This window comes from Carcharhinus amblyrhynchos, chromosome 12, assembly GCF_965287045.1.
Source record: "Carcharhinus amblyrhynchos chromosome 12, sCarAmb.v2.hapA, whole genome shotgun sequence".
NCBI lineage: Eukaryota > Metazoa > Chordata > Chondrichthyes > Carcharhiniformes > Carcharhinidae > Carcharhinus > Carcharhinus amblyrhynchos.
The window spans coordinates 85,233,669-85,255,663 of record NC_137335.1 but is presented as its reverse complement, the minus strand read 5'-3'; the positions used below and the strand labels follow the sequence as shown (position 1 = coordinate 85,255,663).

Below are 21,995 nucleotides of genomic sequence, written 5' to 3'. Positions count from 1 at the left end.
CCTTATTGTTTTGATGCGTGGTTAGCCGTACATTAACTGGGATTTATGTTCCCGCAAAAGGTGACAGCAGAACAACATTCAGCCGCCAGTCAACAAGTCACTCCCACTTTATTTTGCCAACATTTGCTCTTTACAACTCAGCATTGGTATCTGTGTTGATACCTTGTCTTAATGGCAGGAATTAATCATACATTGCTGGGTAGAATATCAACACTTTACAGGATATAGAGACAGGTTAACAAACCTCCTGCAGAGCGAAAGGGAAAAAAAATGATGAGTCACATGACGAGGATGCGAAGATCACGTGAATTATACATCACAGCATCGTGGTCCAATCAGTGGCGGTGGGATTTAAATTCTCTCCTCCCAGCTTCCTCGCTTCTTGAGCATTTCCAACATTTTCGTTTTTAGTTCCAACTTCTCTTCACTCCTGGATGTTAAATTTCGGTTTTATACTTTAAACGGAACACAGAAAAATAGATTAGAACTGTGCTTTAAGAACAATAATGACTTCCGCATGACTGTTTTGGTAGATTGGATCACGGAAGCTAGAGTATCAAATCCAATAAGTCTGAGATATAAAGATATTTTTACCAGGACACTGGCTGCCGTGCTGATTCCGGTGTTGGAACCGGAAACAGCCGCCGTTATGAGAGATGACCCTCCCGTAACGCCCTGCGGTAATGGTGGCGGCCTCTCCCACAATGCCGCGCGGCTGGGAAAGTGGTCTATGCTCGGAGTGGGCGGAGAGCATTGTGGGAAGGCGGCGAGGCCTGGGCAGTCAGCCGGGGATCGCGGAGGCAGGTGGGTGTAGAGTGGGGGAGAGGCTGGTGGGTGTAGAGTGGGGGAGAGGCTGGTGCCGGAGCCCCCTCCCGGGGCAAGCTAGCCCCCTCCCGGTGTCCCCGCCCGCACCGTCCCCGGGGACAGGCACTCTCCGCATCCCCACAGCCCCTGGTCACTGGGACGGGAGGCTCTGGGTTCAAGTCCCAGACAAGAACACCCATTGTAGCCCTGAGAGAGAGTGTGCTTAATGCTCTGTACAATATAATTGTACAATTAGAGCAATAGGAGGAGGCCATTCGGGCCTTCGAACTTGTCCTGCTATTCAATATGCTCATGGCTGATCGTCCAACTCAGTAGCCTGATCCCACCTCCCACCCATCCTATATCCTTTGATCCCCTTTTTAGTCCCAGCTGCTATATTTATTTGATTTATTATTGCCGCATGTATTATCATACAGTGAAAAGTATTGTTTCTTGTGCACTATGCAGACAAAGCATACTGTTGATAGAGAAGGAAAGGAGAGAACAAGAACAAAGAACAACACAGCTCAGGAAACAGGCCCAACGAGCCCGTGCCGCCATTTTAACATTTTTGAGTGCCCTCCTCTACCCATGACCTATGTCCACACCTATTGGGGAAGATTGAGGGGAGACTAATTTAGGGACAATTTGTTACACCAATCAGCCTAAGAGCATATTTTTTGGGATGTGGGAGGAAACCGGAGAAAACCCACGCAATCACGGGAAGAATGTGCAAACTCGCGCAGACACTGGCCCAAATCCATGTATCTGCACAGCAAACAGTGATAGTCACGGGTGTAGAATGTAGTGTTACAGTCATAACTAGGGTGTAGAGAAAAATCAACTTAATGCAAGGTAGGTCCATTCAAAAGTCTGGCAACAGCAGGGAAGAAGCTGTTTTTGAATTGGTTGATACGTGACCTCAGACTTTTGTATCTTTTTCCCAATGGAAGAGAAAATGTCTGGGGTGCTGCTGCTTCTTGGAAACATAGTGTTTTGGCCTAACTGCTTTCTGTGGCAGTGAGTTCTACAGGCTGGCCACTCTCTGGGTGAAGAAATTTCTCCTCATTGAATTATGACAGTGCAGAAAGAGACCATTTGGCCTTTGGTGTCTGCACCAATTCTCCGAAAGAGCATCTTATGTAGATGTTCCCCCCTCCCCACAAATTACATGGGATCATAGAATCCCCATAGTGCAGAAGGAGGCCATCCAGAGGCCCTGACTACAATCCCACCCAGGCCCTATTCCCCATTACCCCATGCATTTACCCTGCTAATCCCCACTGACACTAAGGGTCAGTTCAGCACATGGCCAGCCAACCTAACCTGCACATCTTTGGACTGTGGGAGGAAACTGAAGCACCCGGGGGAAACCCACGCAGACACAGGGAGAATGTGCAAACTCCACACAGACAGTAACCCAAGCCGGGAATTGAACCCAGGTCACTGGCGCTGTGAGGCGGTAGTGCTAACCACTGTGCCACCCATGCTTGTCTTCATCAGCTGGGGCATTGAATACAGGAGTTGGGAAATCATGTTGCAGCTCAACAGGTAGGGAATAGAGAGATATGGTCTGAGTAAGGGCATCATGATTGATGCTGACTTGGAGGGCCGAAGGGCCCATTCCTTTTCTTTGTTCTCCGAAAGATGGGATAAGCCGGGGTTGTCCTGCTTGGATCAGAGGAGGCTGAATGGAGATTTGATTGAGGTGTACAAGATTGTGAAGGGCCCGGTTGGAGTGGATAGGAATGGCCTGTTTCCCTTAGCAGACAGGCCAGTGAGTAGGGGGCATTGATATAAAATGATTGTTAGAAAGTTTAGAGGAGAGATGAGGAAAGGTTCTTTCACCCAGAATGTTGTAGGGGTCTGAAAGCCACTACCTGAAAGGCTAGCGGAGATAGAAACCCTCACTTAAGCATCTGGATTTGCTCCCTAAGTTCGATAATCTGGAGAGTCACAGACCAAATGCTGGAAAATCGGATTGGTTTGGATGGCTTGTTTCTGTGCAGACACAATGGACAGAGTGGCCTCATTCTGTATTGTAAAAGTTTCTACATTTTCTAAGTATCTGAAAAGGTGAAATGTTCAGGGATGTGGGGAAGGGGCATGCAGTGATTTGTTCCTTAGGAGAGCCAGAATGAACATAGTGGGCTGAATGGACTTTGGCATTACAATGATTCTTGGATGAATGAAATGTATGTTTGTGTGCATTTTTTCCCCTGCAGCTCAGAAATCTTGCAGAATTCATTTGGACTGGAATCTTCCTGATGCATCATTAAGCAAGGCTGTTTCGCTTGCGTGCTGTGCCACTGAGGGGCCTGATGCCTCTGTGTGAGGAACATGCTGATTATTGGTCGAACTCTCCTCGTCACCTTGAATGCCACTGGCGGCCGAACTCGCATATTGAGCTGCCTCGCAAAGCACCCGCTCGCGTGCGTCAGGAGGTGTTTTCAGCTGAAGGTCAGGCATGGATTTCCGAGGCCCGTGTCCGCCAACCTCCCTGCTGGCATTCTGGAGCCTGCTCGTACCTTCAGTGCCAGCGTGCAGACGGTGGAAGGACTCTTTGAGCGGAGCTCATTACAGCGTTACCTGAGAGACCTGGAGCAGGAGCACGCAGAGTCTGTGCAGAGGCTCAGTTCTACCCAGGCATCTCTGGAGGGGGCTGATGAGGAGGAAAGGGTGAAAGTGTTGAGGAGGAGAGTGACTGAACTGACACCAGTGATAACGGAATTACAGCAACTGAGAATGAAAATGCAGGATCTAGAGGATATTGGGAGCTTGCTGAAAGGTAAAAGACTCATTTCATTTACCACTTGCTTCAGGGCTTGTATTCCCTGTGAAGCTGACTTTAATACTCGCTGTAATGCAGGAAGTCCAGCAACCAATTTGCACACAGCAAGGTCCCACAAACAGTAATGTGATAATGACCAGATTATCTGGTTTTACAATAGTGCCATCAGATCATTTATGTCCACCTGAGGTAGAAAGAGCTTTTGTTACACGTTCAAACCAGATCCTTGGGACCCTCCCACAGCGTAAGACTCCCTCAGTACTGCACTGGGAGTTGGTGCCGATTTAATGGGCCGAATGGCCTCTTTCTGCTTTGTAGAGATTCTAGTGTTAGCCTGGATTATCTGCTCCTGGCTCCCAAATAGAACTTAAACCCATAACCTTCTGACCCAGGGACAGGACTGTTACCCACTGACCACAGCTTTCTGCTAATCAGTGTGGAGAATGATTTGAAGGGGTTGCTGCTGATGTTGATTAAGACCCGGTTAGATATTGTAAAGCTGCAGGATTGATCTGCACAAGTTAAAAGTCTACACCTTTCTCCACCTTCTGACCCAGTTTCCTTGCAGCCCCTATTAATTATCCACTCGTTCCCGTACATAAACCAATAACTCCCTCCTTGTGTTTGAAGAACAGTGTCTAACTCTTACTCTGCATTGAGCTCTCGGTGTTTGGTGAGATCGGAGTCATCGAAAATGCTGGTCATTTTCCTGTTACAGATGAGGATACTGATTTGAAGAAACTTGCTGAAAGTGAAGAGAGCTCCTGCCTGGAAACTATCCGTGCTCTAAAGTCTAAGGTAATAATCAGAGCCCGAATGTTCAATTGCCTGAAAAATGAGAAGCAGGGAATGGGAAAAGAGTGCTTGGCCCCTTCCGACACCTGGCTGTCTCCGAGCTTCTAGGACCAAGTTGGGAAAGGCAATGAGAAACTAACGTTCTTTAGGGAAGCAAACCTGCCATCCCTTACCCGGCCTGGGCTACATGTGACTCCAGAGCCACAGCAATGTGGTTAACTTTTAGCTGCCCTGTGAAATGGCTGATCATGCCACTCAGTTTATGGGCACTTAGAGCTGGGCAACAAATGCTGATCTTGCCAGCGACGCCCACATCCCTTGAAAGAATACATTTTCAAAAATCTGTCATTGTGGTTTTAGAGTTGAATGTAGGCCAGACAAAGTAAGGATGCCAATTTCCTTCAGTGAGTTAGACGGGTTTGCAATTGATGCAAGTTGTCATGGTGTCATTATGATTGTATTTTTATTCCAGATTTATTATTGAACTAAAATTCTAGTAGCTGCAATAGTGGGATTTGAACCCAAATCTCCAGAGCATTAGCCTGGGCCTCTGCATGACGAGTCAACTGTCATTACCATTACACCACCATCTCCCCTGACAGTGCCTTCAACTTAACATCTCAAATGAACACCTCCAACCATGTGAGAGTTTATCTTTGGTAGGTCTCAAAGCCAAGCTTTCAGTGAAGAGAATGTTGCTAATGCAACATTGCAAATTGAGGAAGGGAGAGTTAATGCTGGTACAAAATTGATGCTGCTTAGTAGAAGGTGTGAGTGTTGGAGTGATTTGATTTGTTATTGTCACATGTATTAGTATACAGTGAAAAGTATTGTTTCTTTCATGCTTTACAAAGCATACCATTCATAGAGAAGGAAAGGAGAGATTGTAGAATGTAGTGTTACAGTCATAACTAGAGTGTAGAGAAAGATCTACTTAATGCGAGGTAGATCCATTCATCTTCACAATGAAGAGGAAGCTTTCTGGAGGATCATTCCAGAGGTTGCGACAGGGAACGTGTTTGGAAGGCTTGGCCTGTTGGCAGATCCTCTCTTATCTCCAGCTTCTGGTGATTTTTGAAATGTCATTTTTCTTTTATCTCTGTCCTGTGGCCAACCCGCCCACCACCCTCTCTCATTTCAGATCATTTCACTCCTGATCCCGCCTGAAGAAGCAGATGACAACGACCTGATCCTGGAGGTGACGGCAGGAGTTGGGGGACAGGAGTCCATGCTGTTCACTGCAGAGATGTTCCAAATGTACCAGAACTACGCAGCCTACAAGAACTGGCATTTTGAGGTCCTGGAGTACTGTCACAGTGATCTAGGTACACAGTGCGGCTTCCGAATACTTGCAGTTCAAGAAGGCACCTCAGCACCACTCCTCAAGGGCAATTGGGAATGAGCAATAAATGCTGACCTTGCCAGCAATACCCACGTCCCATCATTAGCAGAGCCGGTGCAGATACGATGAGCCAAATGGCCTCGTCCCACGCTGTAACAATTCTGTGATTCTTTGGAAGAATTTTCAAAAATACACACTTCACGTCCCCACATGGCCAAGAATTGGAACACTGGAGCTGGAACAGATTCCAGAGATATGGAGATTCCGAGATATCTCTGTGATTTCTTCCAGCCGTACAGCCTCCTTCACTCCTCCAATTTGGCTTCCTGAGCATTCCCAAATTTCATCAGTCCATCACAGGCTGAAGAACATGTTACAACACCAGCTTAGAATCATAGGATCCTAGAGTGAAGAATGGGGCCATTCGGCCCATCGAGTCTGCACCGACCACAATTCCTCCCACAGCCCCATGGCTTTTACCCTGTCTAGTCCCCCTGACACAAAGGGGCAACTTAGCACGGCCGATCCACCTAACCCGCATGTTTTTGGACTTGCGTTTACATAATAAAATGGAAAATGCTGGATATGCTCGGCAGCACCTGTGCAGAGAAAAACACAGTTGACGTCTCGAGTCAAGTCAGCAGAATTGATGAAAGTTCCTCGTTTTACCAGATTTTCAGCATCTGCAGGACTTTACTTTTAAACTTGCATTTATTTATTTTTAATTCTTTCATGGACTGTTGGTATCAGCAAAATTTCCCTTAAACTGAGTGGCTAAATCATTTCAGAAGGCAGTTAAGAGCCAACCAGAGTGGTGTGGAGTCACATGTAGGCCTGACTAGCTTTATATTGTAGATTATTAACTGCTGCCTTGGTGAGATTTCAACCTGTGTCCCCAGAACATTACCTGCTCTTCTGGACTACCTGTCCAGAGACATGAGCACTATGCCATTGTCTCCCTTTCCATTGAGCTCTTAACCTAGTCAAAAGGGGAGATACAGAAGTGTCAGAAAGCAACGTTTTCAATGAGTCATGAAAGGAAATATTAAATAAGGTGATTAAAATCTTGATCACAAGCTCAGGTTCCACAGGGGAAAGTAAAGTGGGGGGTGAGGGATTTAGGGAGGTAATTCCAGACCCCAGACAACTGAAGGTACACCTGCCAATGTTGTCATAACTAAAATTGGGACAGTGCAAAGAGACCAGAATTGGAGAAGCGCAGATATCCTGCAACGTTGAGGGACTGGTGAAAGATATGAATGAGGGGAGAGACCTTGGTAAGGATTTGAACAGAAGGATGAGAATTTTAAATGCAGTTTTACTGTTCTTTTAAGCTGGTATTAATCGTGGTCTTTGCTCCACAGGGGGTCTGCGGCACGCTACAGCCAGTGTGAGTGGCCAGGAGTCCTACAAGCACATGAAGTACGAGGGGGGAGTGCACAGAGTCCAACGGGTTCCCAAAACAGAAAAACAAGGCAGGACTCACACCAGCACAATGACCGTGGCCGTATTACCACAGCCTACTGAGGTACCTACAGTGATCCCCATCAATCCGAGCTGGTCAAAATGGCAGGACCCCAAAAACCCTGGCCAAAGGTTTTATAAAATGCTTAAAGGAGGAGCGAGAGAGGCCAAGAGGTTCAGGGAAGAAACAGCAAAGCTCAGGATCTGTGTAGCTGAAAGCACAGCCACAGGTGGTAGAATGATAAAAGGCAGGATGTAGACCAGACCAGCTCTGTTTCACTCTCCACACAAATGGCCACATGTTATTTATTTGTTTTACTTATTGTGTCACAAGTGGGTTTATATTAACGCTGCAATCAAGTTACTGTGAAAATCCCCTCGTCGCCACCATCGGGTGTCAGTTCAGGTACACTAAGCAAGATGTTAGCACGGTCAGTACAGCTAACCCACACACCTTTTGGACTGTGGGAGGAAACCCATGTAGGCATGGGGTAAATGTGCCAACTCTGCACAGACACTGACCCAAGCCATGAATCGAATCAGATCCCTGGCACAGTGAGGCAGCAGTGCTAACCACTGTGCCACCATGCATTCAGGGTATTTCTAGTATTTTCTGTTTTAATGTACAAATCAGACATGCACAAAAAGATTGGAGGATTAGACACAGAGTAAAGCTCCCTCGACACTGTCTCCATCAAACACTCCCAAGACAGGTACAGCACGGGGTTAGATACAGAGTCAAGCTCCCTCTACACTGTCCCCATCAAACATTTCCTGGACAGGTACAGCAAGGGGTTAGATACAGAGTAAAGCTCCCTCTACACTGTCCCCATCAAACATTTCCTGGACAGGTACAGCAAGGGGTTAGATACAGAGTAAAGCTCCCTCTACACTGTCCCCATCAAACATTTCCTGGACAGGTACAGCACGGGGTTAGATACAGAGTAAAGCTCCCTCTGAACTGTCCCCATCAAACATTTCCTGGACAGGTACAGCAAGGGGTTAGATACAGAGTAAAGCTCCCTCTACACTGTTCCCATCAAACACTCCCAGGAGACACTGTTGGAGAATCTGAATTCTTCTTAAAAAATAACCCTTGATTTACCAGTGAATGTATTACAAGACACCACTTGGTAATACTTACTTGTTCTAGTTTATATGTGACTCCAGTCCCACACCAACATGTTTGACTCTTAATGTTGCCTGAATTGGCTTATTAAGTTGCTCAATTAGAGGTGTGAGAGACAATACAGAAAGTTGGGGATGAGCAAGAAGCTGGAATTTGATCGTCTGGGACTGCTGGACACTGACACGTGGGTTCTACAGTTTGATTAAACAACGTTACCTTGGTATTCTTCCAATCAGATTGACATGACCATCAATCCCAAAGAACTGCGGATCGAGACAAAACGTGCGAGTGGAGCTGGGGGTCAGCACGTGAACACCACAGACAGTGCGGTTCGCATTCTGCACATCCCAACAGGTAACGCCCGTACCTAGCTCTCGAGCAACAGTGCACCTTTGTATACACTGCCATTTACTGAAAGATTCTGACTGTGACACAGAGGGTGAAAGCAGTAATGTTGTTATTTCTGTTGTGTCTTTTTCTTAGGGTGGGGAGGGAGGAGCGTTGTTGCAGGGTCAGAATGTGGAAAATGTTGTCTGGGGATGGTCAATGGGGTGGGGATATCAATGGAGAGGAAATGAAACACCTTCCAGCAATGAGTTGGCTGCAAGTTTCCTTTATCACAACCGCGACTACAGTAACTACTTGTGTTTCATAGTCTGCGTGGCGCTGTGGGATGCTGGGACTCGCTCTAAACTGGAGATGGTCGCTTGGTAATAATGTCACTGAACTAGCAATCCAGAAAACTAGGCTAATAGTCTGGTAGCTGGCAGGATTCATATCTGGAATATTAAGCTGGCCTCAGTAATGGTGTCCATGATAACTTTTATCGATTGTTGTAAAAACCCATCTGGTTCAGTAATGCCCCCTGGAGGAGGAAATCTGCTGTCCTTACCTGGTCTGGCCGACGTTTGATTCAGATCCCAGCAATATGGATGGGAGCATTGGACAGAGATGAGTAGATTTTTTTTTGAGTGCCTTGAGTCTTTGGAATTCTCTTCCTCAGAATGCAGCGGAAGCAGAGCTTTTGATTTTCTAAGGCAGACTTATTTAGTTTATTGATCAACAAGGGGTTGAAAGGTTATCGGGGGGTAGGCAGGAATGTCGGGTTGAGGTTACAATCAGATTAACCATAATATTGAATGGTGGAGCAGGCACGAGCGGCCAAGTGGCCTTACTCCTGCACCTGATTTGTATGTTTATATGTAATGTGGTCGACTCTTGACTGTGCTCTGAAATATCCTAGCAAGTCATTCGGAACATGGGCAATTAGTGACAGTAACAAACGCTGCTCTTGCCAACAATATCCACATCCCATGAAATAACTGGTTCATTCTGTTGCCCGGCAGGAGTGGTAGCTGAGTGCCAACAGGAAAGGTCACAGCTAAAGAACCGAGAGAAAGCAATGCAGATGCTGCGAGCTAAACTATACACCATGAAGCTGGAGGAACAGACTAACAAACGATATAATGCTCGAAAGATTCAGGTACCTGTGGCCTTGTCTTCAACTCCTCCTGTGTCTCCCCACCACCCCCCCCACCTTACTGCCATTGCTCATGCTGCAGCCAGTCACCTCACCCAGCAGGCCCAGTCTCTCTGTGAGTGCTCAGACAGATGAGTGTTGGGCTGTTTGACTTGGGAGGAATCACAGGGAACCCAGTCCTGGCCCTCATCTGACTCTGCAGGGATTACTGCTCTGTGATCCCTCTCTGCTTTTATTTCCCCAATTCCTGTTTCCTGCCTCACTGTTCATGGTTTCAGGATATCCTGAAGTGTTTCACAGCCAATGAAGTGTTGTGATCCAGGTACAATACCTCAAATCCAGCAACCTTTCAGACTGAGGCTGTACAGGAGAGCGGATATTACCAAAGTATAAGTTGGGGGTGTGGGGGGGTTTGGGCTGTGGGCTGTTCAGGTCTAGCTGCATTGGGTGGGGTTAAGGATTGCTTTGAACGTAGAAGAGAGCCGTGTGCAAAGTGACAAAGCTGATAGCTAGTTCGGAGGTGTACCGTGCAAATACAGCACCTGTCCAGCTAAGTGTTTTTTTTAAATTTTATTCACAGTGATGTATAGAACAGTGTCCAGTTTTTGGACAGCCTGATCTCAGACACTGTATTAAACAACAAGATCCAAGAATAGAGAGAAGGGTAACTAGAAGCTGGTAACTTTAGTTGCACTACAGAGGATTTCCAGCATTTTCTGTTTTTATTTCAGGTTCCCAGCACCTGCAGGACCTGTACAAGGATCACACAGACTCAAAACTTTAACTCTGTTTCTCTCTCCACAGATGCCTCCACACCAGCTGATTTTTTTCCAGCATTTTCTGTTCTTATTTCAGGTTTCCAGCATCTGCAGTATCTTGCTTGTTTAAATAACCAGATTATCTATTAAAGAATGTTAAAACTTCTAAGGAGTTTTTTTTTGTGTTGCGTCTCTGCCGACTCTTTGAAAGAGTTCTTCAATTGTTCTCACTCCACAATGTCTCCAGTATTTTCCATATGTATATATTATTTAGATGTAAATGTTAACAGATTTCTCTTTATCACTCGCCTCTTATCATTTAACCACTCTTTAACACAAATCTCTCCCTTTTGTTTCTTCCGTGATTGAATTTACTTAAAGGCTGCTTGTTTCTAAACTCTTCCCATTATGATGAAATGCCATGAACCTGAAACATTTTCTTTCTCCACCGTTGCCAGACCTGCTGAATTGATGTTGATTGAGGGGAGAACTTCTCTGCTCTCCTACAAAATGGAACCAGAAAATCTTCTGTCTCCTCTTGAGGGGGGGGCGGAGATGGTGCCTCGGTTTAATGCCTCTTACCTGGGGGTGTAATACTGTCTCAGTGCTCCAGGATGGGTGTCTGTGCTTAAACTCTGGAGTGGGAATTTTCAACCTTCTGAGTCATAGGACAAGCATGCTGATCTCAGCTGATAATCTTGTTAAAGTACAAATCTGTTTAAGCTCCTTATCCAAGAGCTTTAATACTGAGGCTCCGGAATTGCAGATAGTTTGACAAGTAAAACATGAAGTTTACATTTTTGTGCAGCCTATTTTAGAAATCTAATCGGGCATGTACATGATAGATTTACCCAGGAGTTATCAGAGATAGGAAGCTACAGTCCTGTGTGGGGATGCGAAATACTTGGGCAGTTGAGCAGACAAGGTTAAGAGGAAATTTGAATTGGATTTTCTAGTTGTAGGGTAATGGGTTTCAAGGGATTTGGAGCAAAAATGTTAAGTGAAACTCCAGGTTTAAGCGGCTGAATCACTTCTTCCTCTTTCTGTGGTTAACACGGGGGTGAGGTTCGAATAAAAGCAAAATACTGCGGATGCTGGAACTCTGAAATAAAAATAGAAAATGCTGGAGAAACTCAGCCAGTCTGGCAGCTTCTGTAAGGAGAGAAACAAGAGTGAATGTTTTGTGTCTGAATAATGCGATAGAAGTTCTAATGTTATTTGAGTGATTGGTCAGATCATTGTGAGGGGAAGTTTATCCTGGAAGTATTGTGATGAAATAATACATGATTTAAAAAAAGGGGGTAGAAAGATGCCCTTTGAACCTGTTCTGTCTTCCAGTTCCTTCAGGGCTGATCAATATCTTCACTCTATTTATCCACCTTGGTTCTGTACTCCTGAATGCCCCCGCTAACAAAAATCTACCATGAAATGTTCAACTGACCACCCCACCCCCCCAGTCTTAGCAGCTTGTCTTGGGGGAGAGAGTTCCAGATTTCCGCTGAAACTTCCTCACCTCAACCCTCTCCAGTTCTACTTTCAAGCTCATGGCTCCTCTTTCTGTCCACCCTCACAAAAGGAAATCGTTTCAGTCTGTCTGTAAGTTACAGGTTATCCGCCAACTTTACCCCCTCCAATTCTTTCCCCAGATTGGGACCAAGGGAAGGTCGGAAAAAATCCGAACGTACAATTTTCCGCAGGATAGGATTACGGATCATCGGATTGGAAAGTCACTTCATGACCTGAGGAGCTTCATGATGGGGAAGGAGCTGCTGGATGAGATGGTTGAGGAGCTGAAGGGCTTGGCAGACAGTGAGTCTCTCCTTGAGTTACTGGAACAGCGCTCACCCAGCCAGCAGAGTGAGCACAGGCATCAGTGAGGACTCCATCAAATCCCTACGGTGCAGAAGTAGATCATTCGATCAATGGAGTCTGCACCGACCACAATCGCAGCCGTATTTACCCTGCTGGTGTCCCTGACACTAAAGTGGCAATTTAACATGGTCAATCAACCTGACCTGCACATCTTTTGGACTCAACAAGGCAACTTTCTAAATCTGAACCCTGGCCCATTTCCTGCCTGCCTCAGCCCGAGCTCCTGCTGAAACCCTCATCCATGCACTTGTCACCTCCAGACTCAACTCGGCGTTATTCCCCAGCCAGCTTCCCAGATTTCACTCCGGAATTCCTCGTAGTATTTTCACCAGACGGACTGCAATGGTTTAAGGATTCAGTTTGTTACCAACTTCTCGAGGGCAACAAGGGATGCAGAATAAATGCTGACCCTGTCATCAAACTAAAAACTAATAAATAAATGTTTAAAAAATGCAAATGTACTTTCCTGATATATTTTTATTATTTCCAGCCTCAAATACGCTTAACTTTCTCTTTACCAGCCTCCCATCTTCCACCCTTCATAATTTTAAACTTACCCAAAACTCTCTATCTGCCTGCGTCCTAACTCACATTCACCACCATCCCTGTCTGCTCACTGACAGTTCCTGTTCTGACAACGCTGCAGTTTAAAAATTCCGATCCTTCTTTTAAAACCTCTCTGCAGTCTTGCCATTCCCCATCTCTGGTACCTCTAGCCGCACAAACCTGTGCGACCTCTGCACTCCCCCAGTGGTGACATCTGCAGCATTCTGATTTTTAAACCACCATTTGCAGCCATGCCTTCCTGGAGCCTGGGGCCTGAGCCTTGGAATTCCATCCTTAAACCTCTCCACCCTGCTTTTCTCCTTTAAGATACTCCTTAAGACCCACCTACCTATTCAGTGTGACTCGCTGCCAATTGAATAATTCTACAGTGATACTTGTGGAAAGTATTTTGCGACGTTTTCCTGTGTTAAAGGTGCTATATAAATGCAAGTTATTGTTGGGGCCTAAATAAACGGAAATGAGTGAGTGCCTCCTATAATCCCATTGGGATACTGAAGCAATATGGAGCAGGAAATGCCAGGCTCCAGTGCTGTTGGTGTTGAGGTCGCTTTTGTGGGTTGGAGGTGCTGGATGGATGTGAAGAGAGAGGGGATATCTGTGGTTGTTTCCTCTGTCCAGCGACCCCCTGAAAATAAATCAGCTGTGCCGAGTTGCTGTGGAAACCACGGAGCTGTGTTACGATCACCTGACTGAATGTGGCTGACTATTGGTAAGTGCCAGAGAACGACAGCAGCTGAGTCTCTGAAAATGGACCAAAGACCCATCTCCCAGTCACACATCAAACGGTGCATTTGAATAGTACGCAAGTGTCTGTGAAGCACTCTGGGATACACCAAGGTGGTGAAAGGTGCTATAGAAATGCAAGACTTCTTTCTTTACTGTGTTAGTGTGGTGTTCCCACATTGAAGATATGCTGCTATCTGCCAGTTCAACAGACTGTTGCTACAGCCCTGAAAGCAGCTTGAAAGAAGTGAGCATCTCACAACCAATTCAGTACTTAGTTTATTATTAGTCACAGGTAGGCTTACATTAACACTGCAATTAAGTTATTGTGAAAATCCCCAAGTTGCCACACAGATACACTGAGGGAGAATTTGGCACGGCCAATGCACCTAACCCGCACATCTTTCAGACTGTGGGAGGAAGCCCACGCAGACACAGAGAGAACGTGCAAACTCTCACAGACAGTGACCCAAGCCAGGAATCGAACTCGGGTCCCTGGAGCTGTGAGGTAGCAGTGCCAACCACCATGCCACCCCACGTGGTTCAAGTGTTGTCACTGTTATAAAGTAGGAGACTTGAGAGCCAATTTACACATGGTAAGAATTCTTAAGTAGGCCTCAGAAACTGTCAATATAAATCAACAGATAGTGTTTGTTGGATAATTATGAGCAGGATATTGGGAAAACCACTCTGATCTTCCACAAGGTGCTATAGGATCTTATATATCCACTTGAGATGACATATTTCTTCTGAAAGACTGCAGTGTAAGACTTCTACCTATGACCGTGAACTCCAGTTTTAGTCCCAAGCTAGTATCCCTCAACTAAAACCTACTTCTGGTTTGAAAATTATCCCATTCTTATTCATGACTCTGTGCCCTGGGTGAAAGAGGTGGCAATCTGATGGATGTTCTTGCTGCCCCTGTCCAGGGATCACTGCTCCATGTGATGTGAAGACAACATCCCAAGTTTGGCTATGATGTGCTGACCCCTGTGGTCAAATAGCATTATCGTCATCATTGGCAGTCCTTCGATTCGAGGATGACATTCGCTGAAGGTTGCGGGTTTTGTGACAGAACAGGTTCATTCTCAATCTACAGGTCTTTGGGCACATGAAGCTCATGTGTGGTCAGATAGCACAATGATAATTACTGATTAAATACTGAACACGTGGGAAAGATACGGGGGGAGGACTAGGAAACAAGGTTGTAAAGTATCAGCACTTGCTGAATGTGGCAACATATAATAATGACATTGGAATTAAAAACGATTCCAGGACTCATTGAAAGCAAGTCATTTTGGATCCTGAGGGACTGCCTAAGGAGAAGGATTGAGACATATGAACTGAGCTCCCTGCGGACTTGAGTGCTGATAGTCACCTTAATTTTATAAATGGTTTGTGGATTCAGTAGCAGATTGCAACTAAATTCAAGTTCACTTGAGCTTTAAAGTGACAGAAACTGAGGCTGAGATTCCAAGGTTTGGGGTAAGCTGCCTCTTTTCCATGCTATTAAAATTAATGAGATGTTTGCCCAACAGGGGAAGGGATCAACTGGACTAGTCTATCATCCTAGTCAAAGTCTGGAACACGGTTGCCTCGTGGTGCAGCTCTCCCCCGCCTGGAGTAGCAGTTACTGTTTGAGAGCTGCTGCTCAGGAATCTGTTCCTATGCCTATATAGCTTCCAGTGGTTGGCGGAGAGAAAATCTGTGGACGGTGGGGTGACCACGGTTGGGGAAGTGCTGGGTGGTGGAGGAATGGGCTGGATGACACCCCACAATCTCATCGAGCATGCTGGGGCGGAGGGCGGGCACATGGCCAATGCCATCCAAGATCTTAGAACAGTCATGCTCAGACCCAAAGTCATACATGGTCTCGAGGAGTGGCAACTGCGGTGGGTTCCCGCCTGAGCATATCCCTGCTCGGATGAAATTTCACATTGACCCCAAGCCTAGACCTTCCTCCCTAGGTCAGGCTCCCCACAGCTTGAGCCGCCTCACGGAAGTGCCCCCCCATCCCCTTTGTCACTGCACACCTTCCTCACCCGGATACACCTTGGCGGGTCTTGTTGCTGACTGGCAGTGGAGGTCCCTCTAGGAGGGATCCTCTCCTACTATCTTCAGGACCTGGGGTGGAGGCTGGTGCATGCAGCAGTTCCGTACAATCATAGGTTGCACCGGTTCATGGGCTCCCAAGAGATGTGTCCTTTTTGCAATCTTGCAGAGTCCGTGGATCATGTCTACGTTATAGACTGCACATCCTTTTTAGTTATCTTAAAAACATTTTATAGATGTTTTGTTTGCACTTCAGTCCCATGCTCCTGATCTATCTGACGTGCAGTGGGCAGGGAAGGCAGGGGACCTCCTTGTGAATCTGCCTCAGGGCCTGGCCAAACTCATCATCTACAGGTCCAGGCATCGGGCAACACAAGGGGATTGTCTGTCCTGACCATCTGCCCCTCTAGCACGACTACATTTGCGGCCAAGTGTCCCTGGAAAAAGACCATGCAATGCCTGAAGGCACAAGGCACTATTGAGGCCTTCCATGCCCATTGGGCACTGCAGGAGCTGGGGTGCATTATCAACCCCACTAATCACATTTTAATTTTAATGCTGCAAGTTTCCTTCCTGGTTTGTGTTTTGTTTGGGTGGCTCCACGTTTTTTTTTGGAGGGCTACCCTTTTAATTTGTCCCTCAGTTAATTTGATTTAGTTTAATTGTTTAGTCAAAAAGATTGATGAGCCTATCACACAGGCAGTGAGGTTAATATAACAGCATTCCCATCCCACTCCCAGCTCACCCCCAGAAACCAGAACATCATGAGACTGTTCTTCAATAAGGAAAGAACAACTTACATTTATATTGTCTCACCATTTCAGGACATCCCAAAGCACTTCACAGCCAATGATATACTTTTATATGTGCAGTTAGTCTTGTAACATGGGACATTTTGGCACAGCCAATGTGTGCACAGCAAGCTGCCACTACAAGAACAAAGGGCAAAAGACTAACAAGGGAGAGAGTAGGGCCTCTTAAGGATCAACAAGGTCATCTATGTGTGGATCCACAAGAGATGGGTGAGATCCTAAATGAATATTTCTCATCAGTATTTACTGTTGAGGAAAGCATAGATATAAAGAACTTGGGGAAATAAATAATGATGTCTTGAGGAGTGTACATAATACAGAGAAGGAGGTGCTGGAAGTCTTAAAGCGCATCAAAATAGATAAATCCCCTGATGAAGTGTATCCTAGGACATTGTGGGAGACTAGGGAGGAAATTGTGGGTCCCCTAGCTGAGATATTTGTATCATTGATAGTAGCAGGTGAGGTGCCTGAAGATTGGAGAGTGGCAAATGTCGTGCCTTTGTTTAAAAAGGGCTGCAGGAAAAAGCCTGGGAACTACAGGCCAATGAGCCTCACATCTGTGGTGGGTAAATTGTTGGAAAGTATTTTGAAAGACAGGATCTACAGGCATTTAGAGACACAAATTCTGATTAGGGACAATCAGCATGGCTTTGTGAGTGGAAAATCATGTCTCACAAATTTGATTGAATTTTTTGAATGGGTAACCAAGAAGGTAGATGAGGGCAGTGCAGTTGATGTTGTCTGCATGGACTTTTGCAAGGCCTCTGACAAGGTACCACATGGTAGCTTGTTGCGTAAGGTTAAATCTCACGGGATCCAGGGTGAGGTATCTAAATGGATACAAAATTTGCTTCTTGACAGAAGCCAGAGGGTGGTTGTAGGGAATTGTTTTTCAAACTGGGGCCTATAACCAGCAGTTTGCCTCAGGGATCAGTGCTGGGTCCACTGTTATTTGTCATTTATATTAATGATTTGGATGAGAATATAGGAGGCATGGTTAGTAAGTTTGCAGATGACACTAAGATTGGTGACATAGTGGATAGTGAAGAAAGTTATCTCCAACTGCAATGGGATCTTGATCAATTGGACCAGTGGGCTGGCAAATGGCAGATGGAGTTTAATTTAGACAAATGCGAGGTGATGCATTTTGGTAGATTGAACCAGGGCAGGACTTACTCAGTTAATGCTAGGGCACTGGGGAGAGTTACAGAACAAAGAGATCTAGGGGTACATAGCTTCTTGAAAGTGGAGTCATAGGTGGGCAGAGTGGTGAAGAAAGTATTCAGCATGCTTGATTTCATCGGTCAGAACATTGAATACAGGAGTTGGGATGTCTTGTTGAAGTTGTACAAGACATTGGTAAGGCCACGCTTGGAATACTGTGTGTAATTCTGGTCACCCTATTACAGAAAGGATATTATTAAACTAGAAAGAGTGCAGAAAAGATTTACTAGGATGCTACCAGGACTTGATGGATTGAGTTATAAGGAGAGGCTGGATAGACTGGGACTTTTTTCTCTGGAGCGTAGGAGGCTAAGGGGTGATCTTATAGAGGTTTATAGAATAATGAGGGACACAGATCAGCTAGATAATCAATATCTTTTCCCAAAGGTAGGGGAGTCTAAAACTAGAGGACATAGATTTAAGGTGAGAGGGGAGAGATACAAAAAAATCCAGATGGGCAATTTTTTCACACAGAGGGTGGTGAGTGTCTGGAATGAACTGCCAGAGGTAGTAGTCGAGGCGGGTACAATTTTATCTTTTAAGAATCATTTAGATAGTTACATGGATATGATGGGTATAGAGGGATATGAGCCAAAGGCAGGTAATTGTGATTGTCTTAGGGGTTTTTAAAAAAAGTGCGGCATAGACAAGTTGGGGCGAAGGGCTTGTTTCCATGACTCTATAAGAACAAGATAATGACCAGATCACCTGAGGCTTTTTTGTTGGTGTTGATTAACAGAAATGGTAATACTTGTTTAATCTAAATGTTCAGCGGTCAAATGGCAATGCGCAGCTGGAAAAAGACTCGTTCAACATTTGTTACTTAGCCACTGGTGGCGGGGGGTGGGGGAGGGGGGGAGGTGGGGGCAAGGTCAGAAAGTGGTGCCTTTTGGACCATTAAGGATGGTCGTGTTGGCTAAATGATGCAAGTGGTGTGATAGACTGATTTTCATGCTGACATTGGCTGGTGCTGTGTATTAACAATTTGCATTGATATAGCACCACCAAGAGCAAATAACATACTGCCAGGAATGAGGGGTTAGGAGGAGTGATCTGGATTTGAAGAGGGGTCTTAGAAGGACCTTAGGAGGGTAGAGGTGACAGGGTTTAGAGAAAAAAAATTCAGAGATAAGGCTGAGGTAGCTGAAGACACACATAAACATATTGGAGCAAATGGAGGGGGGTCTCAGGAGGCCAAAGTCTGAGATATTAGGAGGAGTGGGAAAGGTTGTACAGTTGGAGAAGGTTACAGACATGGGCAGAAGTGGGGATTTTAAATATGCTTCAAGAATTATGCACAAGTATAGACCAGAGATGACAGTGATGGGTTAGTAGGTGTAGATGTGCTGAAATTGCCAGCAGACAGAGACTGGGAGGTTAGATGGGACATTGCAGAATTCCTGGGAGTAGAGGAGGGGTGAGTGGACTGGTGCTTGGGATTGGAAATTACTAATTGATACATAGCCAGTGAAGTGATCTTTATTTCCTGTAACACCTTGAAAGAAGAAAGAGAGACAGGAGAAACTTAAGGAGGGAATTCTGAAGCTTAGAACCTAGGCAGCTGACAGCATGGCCACTAATAGCAGAAAAATTAAAATGCTCAAGAAGCCAGGATTAAGGGAGAAAAGCTATTTGGGAGAATTGTGGGGCTGAAGGAGATGACAGGGATGGGGTGGGATGTGGCCATGAAGAGATTTAGAAATGGGGTTAAAATTTTAATTAGGGTGTGATATTGAACCAGGAACCAGTGCAGGTAAGCTCAGGGGAGGGGATGGCGGGGGTGGAGTGGAGGGGGATGGCATGAACAGGACTTGGTAGCAGATGCGTGGGAACACCATCAGACGCTAAATCTCCCCCAAACCATGTACCAACCTGCCTTGGAAATATATTGCCATTCCTTCACTGTCGCTGGGTCAAATTCCTGGAACTCCCTCTGTAACAGCGCTGTCCAGAAGTAACAAACGTCACGGTGGGTTTCAGCAATGGTGAGCACTCAGGTAAAGTTATGGAAGCAGAAATCAGCAGTCTTATAATCATAGAATCCTTACAGGAAGAACCCATTCAGCCAGTCAAAGCTGCACCAACAGTAATCCCACCCAGGCCCTATCTCAGTAACTCTACATATTTATCCTGCTAATTCCCCCTGACACTAAGGGACAATAAACCTACCCTGCACATCGTTGGAGTGTGGGAGGAAACCCACGCAGACACGGGGAGAATGTGCATAGTCCACACAGACACTCACCCAAAGCCGCAATTGAACCCAGATCCCTGGTGCTGTGGGACAGAAGTGCGGCCATTGTGCAAGGAAAATTCCTGTTTTCTCCTATTTAAAGTTCTCACTCCAATTTTCACTTTGCCCAATGAAGACGGATCCGTCAGTCACCAGGTCTCTGGGATACTCTTCCAAGATCAATTTGTACGCCAGTTGTCTCACGCTTTCAAAAAGACTCCTGAGGATCCCTTTCTCTGTTCTGTTTGATGTCCCCTGGCATAACTTGGAACTTACCCATGGCTAAGATTTTGGAGAGAATTATGTTGATGAGAGAATTATGAGAGAATTATGTCTTTCACAACAAAATGAATTTGCACAGGGTTTTAAAACGGAAATTGCAACAGGCTGCAGGCATGGAAGATATGCATTCAAAGCAAATGACTTTCTATACTGCAGCCAAGACAATGAGAGACAACTGATTCATATGAGACTCAAGTCCCTGCTGTATTTATTCATCCTGAGATATTAAACTGATAAGGACAGAAACTACACTTGATCTTAGCCGAGAAGCGATGAGAATTGTAGGAAAGGTGTATGAAGCCACAACCCAAAAAGAGCGACTTGTTAGTTCGCGATTGGTGGATCAAGTGTGATACCAGGACTGGTAAAGCCGCAGGGAGAATAAATAATAAATGTAGAATCAGTCAGATCAGCCAGGCTGACTGTGCCGCTCCGGAAGCTGCATCTTTCATTTAACTTTTAAAACTTTTCAAAGGTTCGCGGCTTCCGGGTCTGCTTTCTCCTGATTGGCTGGCTCGACTGTTACAATGATGATTGGGTGGCATTGCAGCCAATCAGAAAAGTTAGGCAGGAAATTCGGATTTTGAAGCGGTGGCGGTGAATTTCAGCGCCTTTTTCATCAGCCAGAATCCAGCCCAGAGAGATCCAGCCCGGAGAGAGAGGGATCCAGCCCAGAGAGATCCAGCCCGGAGAGAGAGGGATCCAGCCCAGAGAGATCCAGCCTGGTGAGAGAGAGAGAGAGATCTAGCCCGGGGAGAGAGGGATCCAACCCGGTGGGAGAGAGATTCAGCCCAGGGAGGGATCCAGCCCGGGGAGAGAGGGATCCAGTCCGAACAGAGAGAGATCTAGTCCGGGGAGAGAGAGAGAGATCCAGCCCGGGGAGAGAGATCCAGCCCAGGGAGAGAGGGATCCAGTCCCGGGTGAGATCAAGTCCTGAGTAGTTTGGTTCTGAGTGAAGGAAGATGTGTGGTCGGAGGAGCATGTGGATCTGGGGTGAGGGTCTAAGGGCGCTGGGGTCTTTCTGTCTGGGGATCGGAGAGGTCTGGGATCTGTGTGGGGATTTGTGTGTGTGAGCGTGTTGTTTGTGTGGCGACCTAGGGATATGTCTGGGGATTTGGGGATATGTTTGGGGATTTGGGGCTATGCCCAAAGATGTGCAGTTTGGATGGATTGGCCATGCTAAATTGCCCCTTAGTGTCCCAAGGTGTGTAAGTTAGCGAGGTAAATACGTGGGGGGATTGAGGTTGTGGGAGGGGGGGGGCTAGGTAAGATACTCTGTCAGAGTTGGTGCAGACTCGATGGGCTGAATGGCCTCAGGTCTCTTCCCCCTCACTTTTCTCCTAATCAGATGCTCCTTTTGACTTGCCTATTTGACCACATTTTAATCACCTGTGCCAGTATCACCCTGTGTACTGCCCTGGACACCAGGAGAACTCCTGCTTCCCAATAGCCATGAGATCTATCACATCTGCCTGGGAGGGCCTTGATCTAACATAAGAACATAAACATAAGAACATAAGAAATAGGAGCAGGAGTAGGCCATCTAGCCCTTCGAGCCTGCCCCGCCAACTCCATGCGCCCTTACCTTCTGCAATAACCTCTTGTGAGGTACCTTGTCAAACGCCTTCTGAAAATCAAGAAAGACCACATCCACCGGCTCTCCTCTA

General features: G+C 46.1%; 1 protein-coding gene across 1 annotated transcript; it reads left to right on the top strand.

The window, feature by feature from the left end:
* The first annotated feature begins 744 nt into the window (after window positions 1–744).
* On the top strand, window positions 745–12,874 carry mtrf1l (mitochondrial translational release factor 1-like). The gene is made up of 8 exons (XM_080200860.1): window positions 745–804; window positions 3,030–3,592; window positions 4,314–4,393; window positions 5,532–5,715; window positions 7,097–7,260; window positions 8,562–8,679; window positions 9,672–9,808; window positions 12,210–12,874. The coding sequence occupies exons 2-8, from the start codon at window positions 3,145–3,147 to the stop codon at window positions 12,438–12,440; spliced, it is 1,362 nt and encodes a 453-aa protein (XP_080056986.1). The 5' UTR covers window positions 745–804; window positions 3,030–3,144; the 3' UTR covers window positions 12,441–12,874.
* Window positions 12,875–21,995: the final 9,121 nt, after the last annotated feature.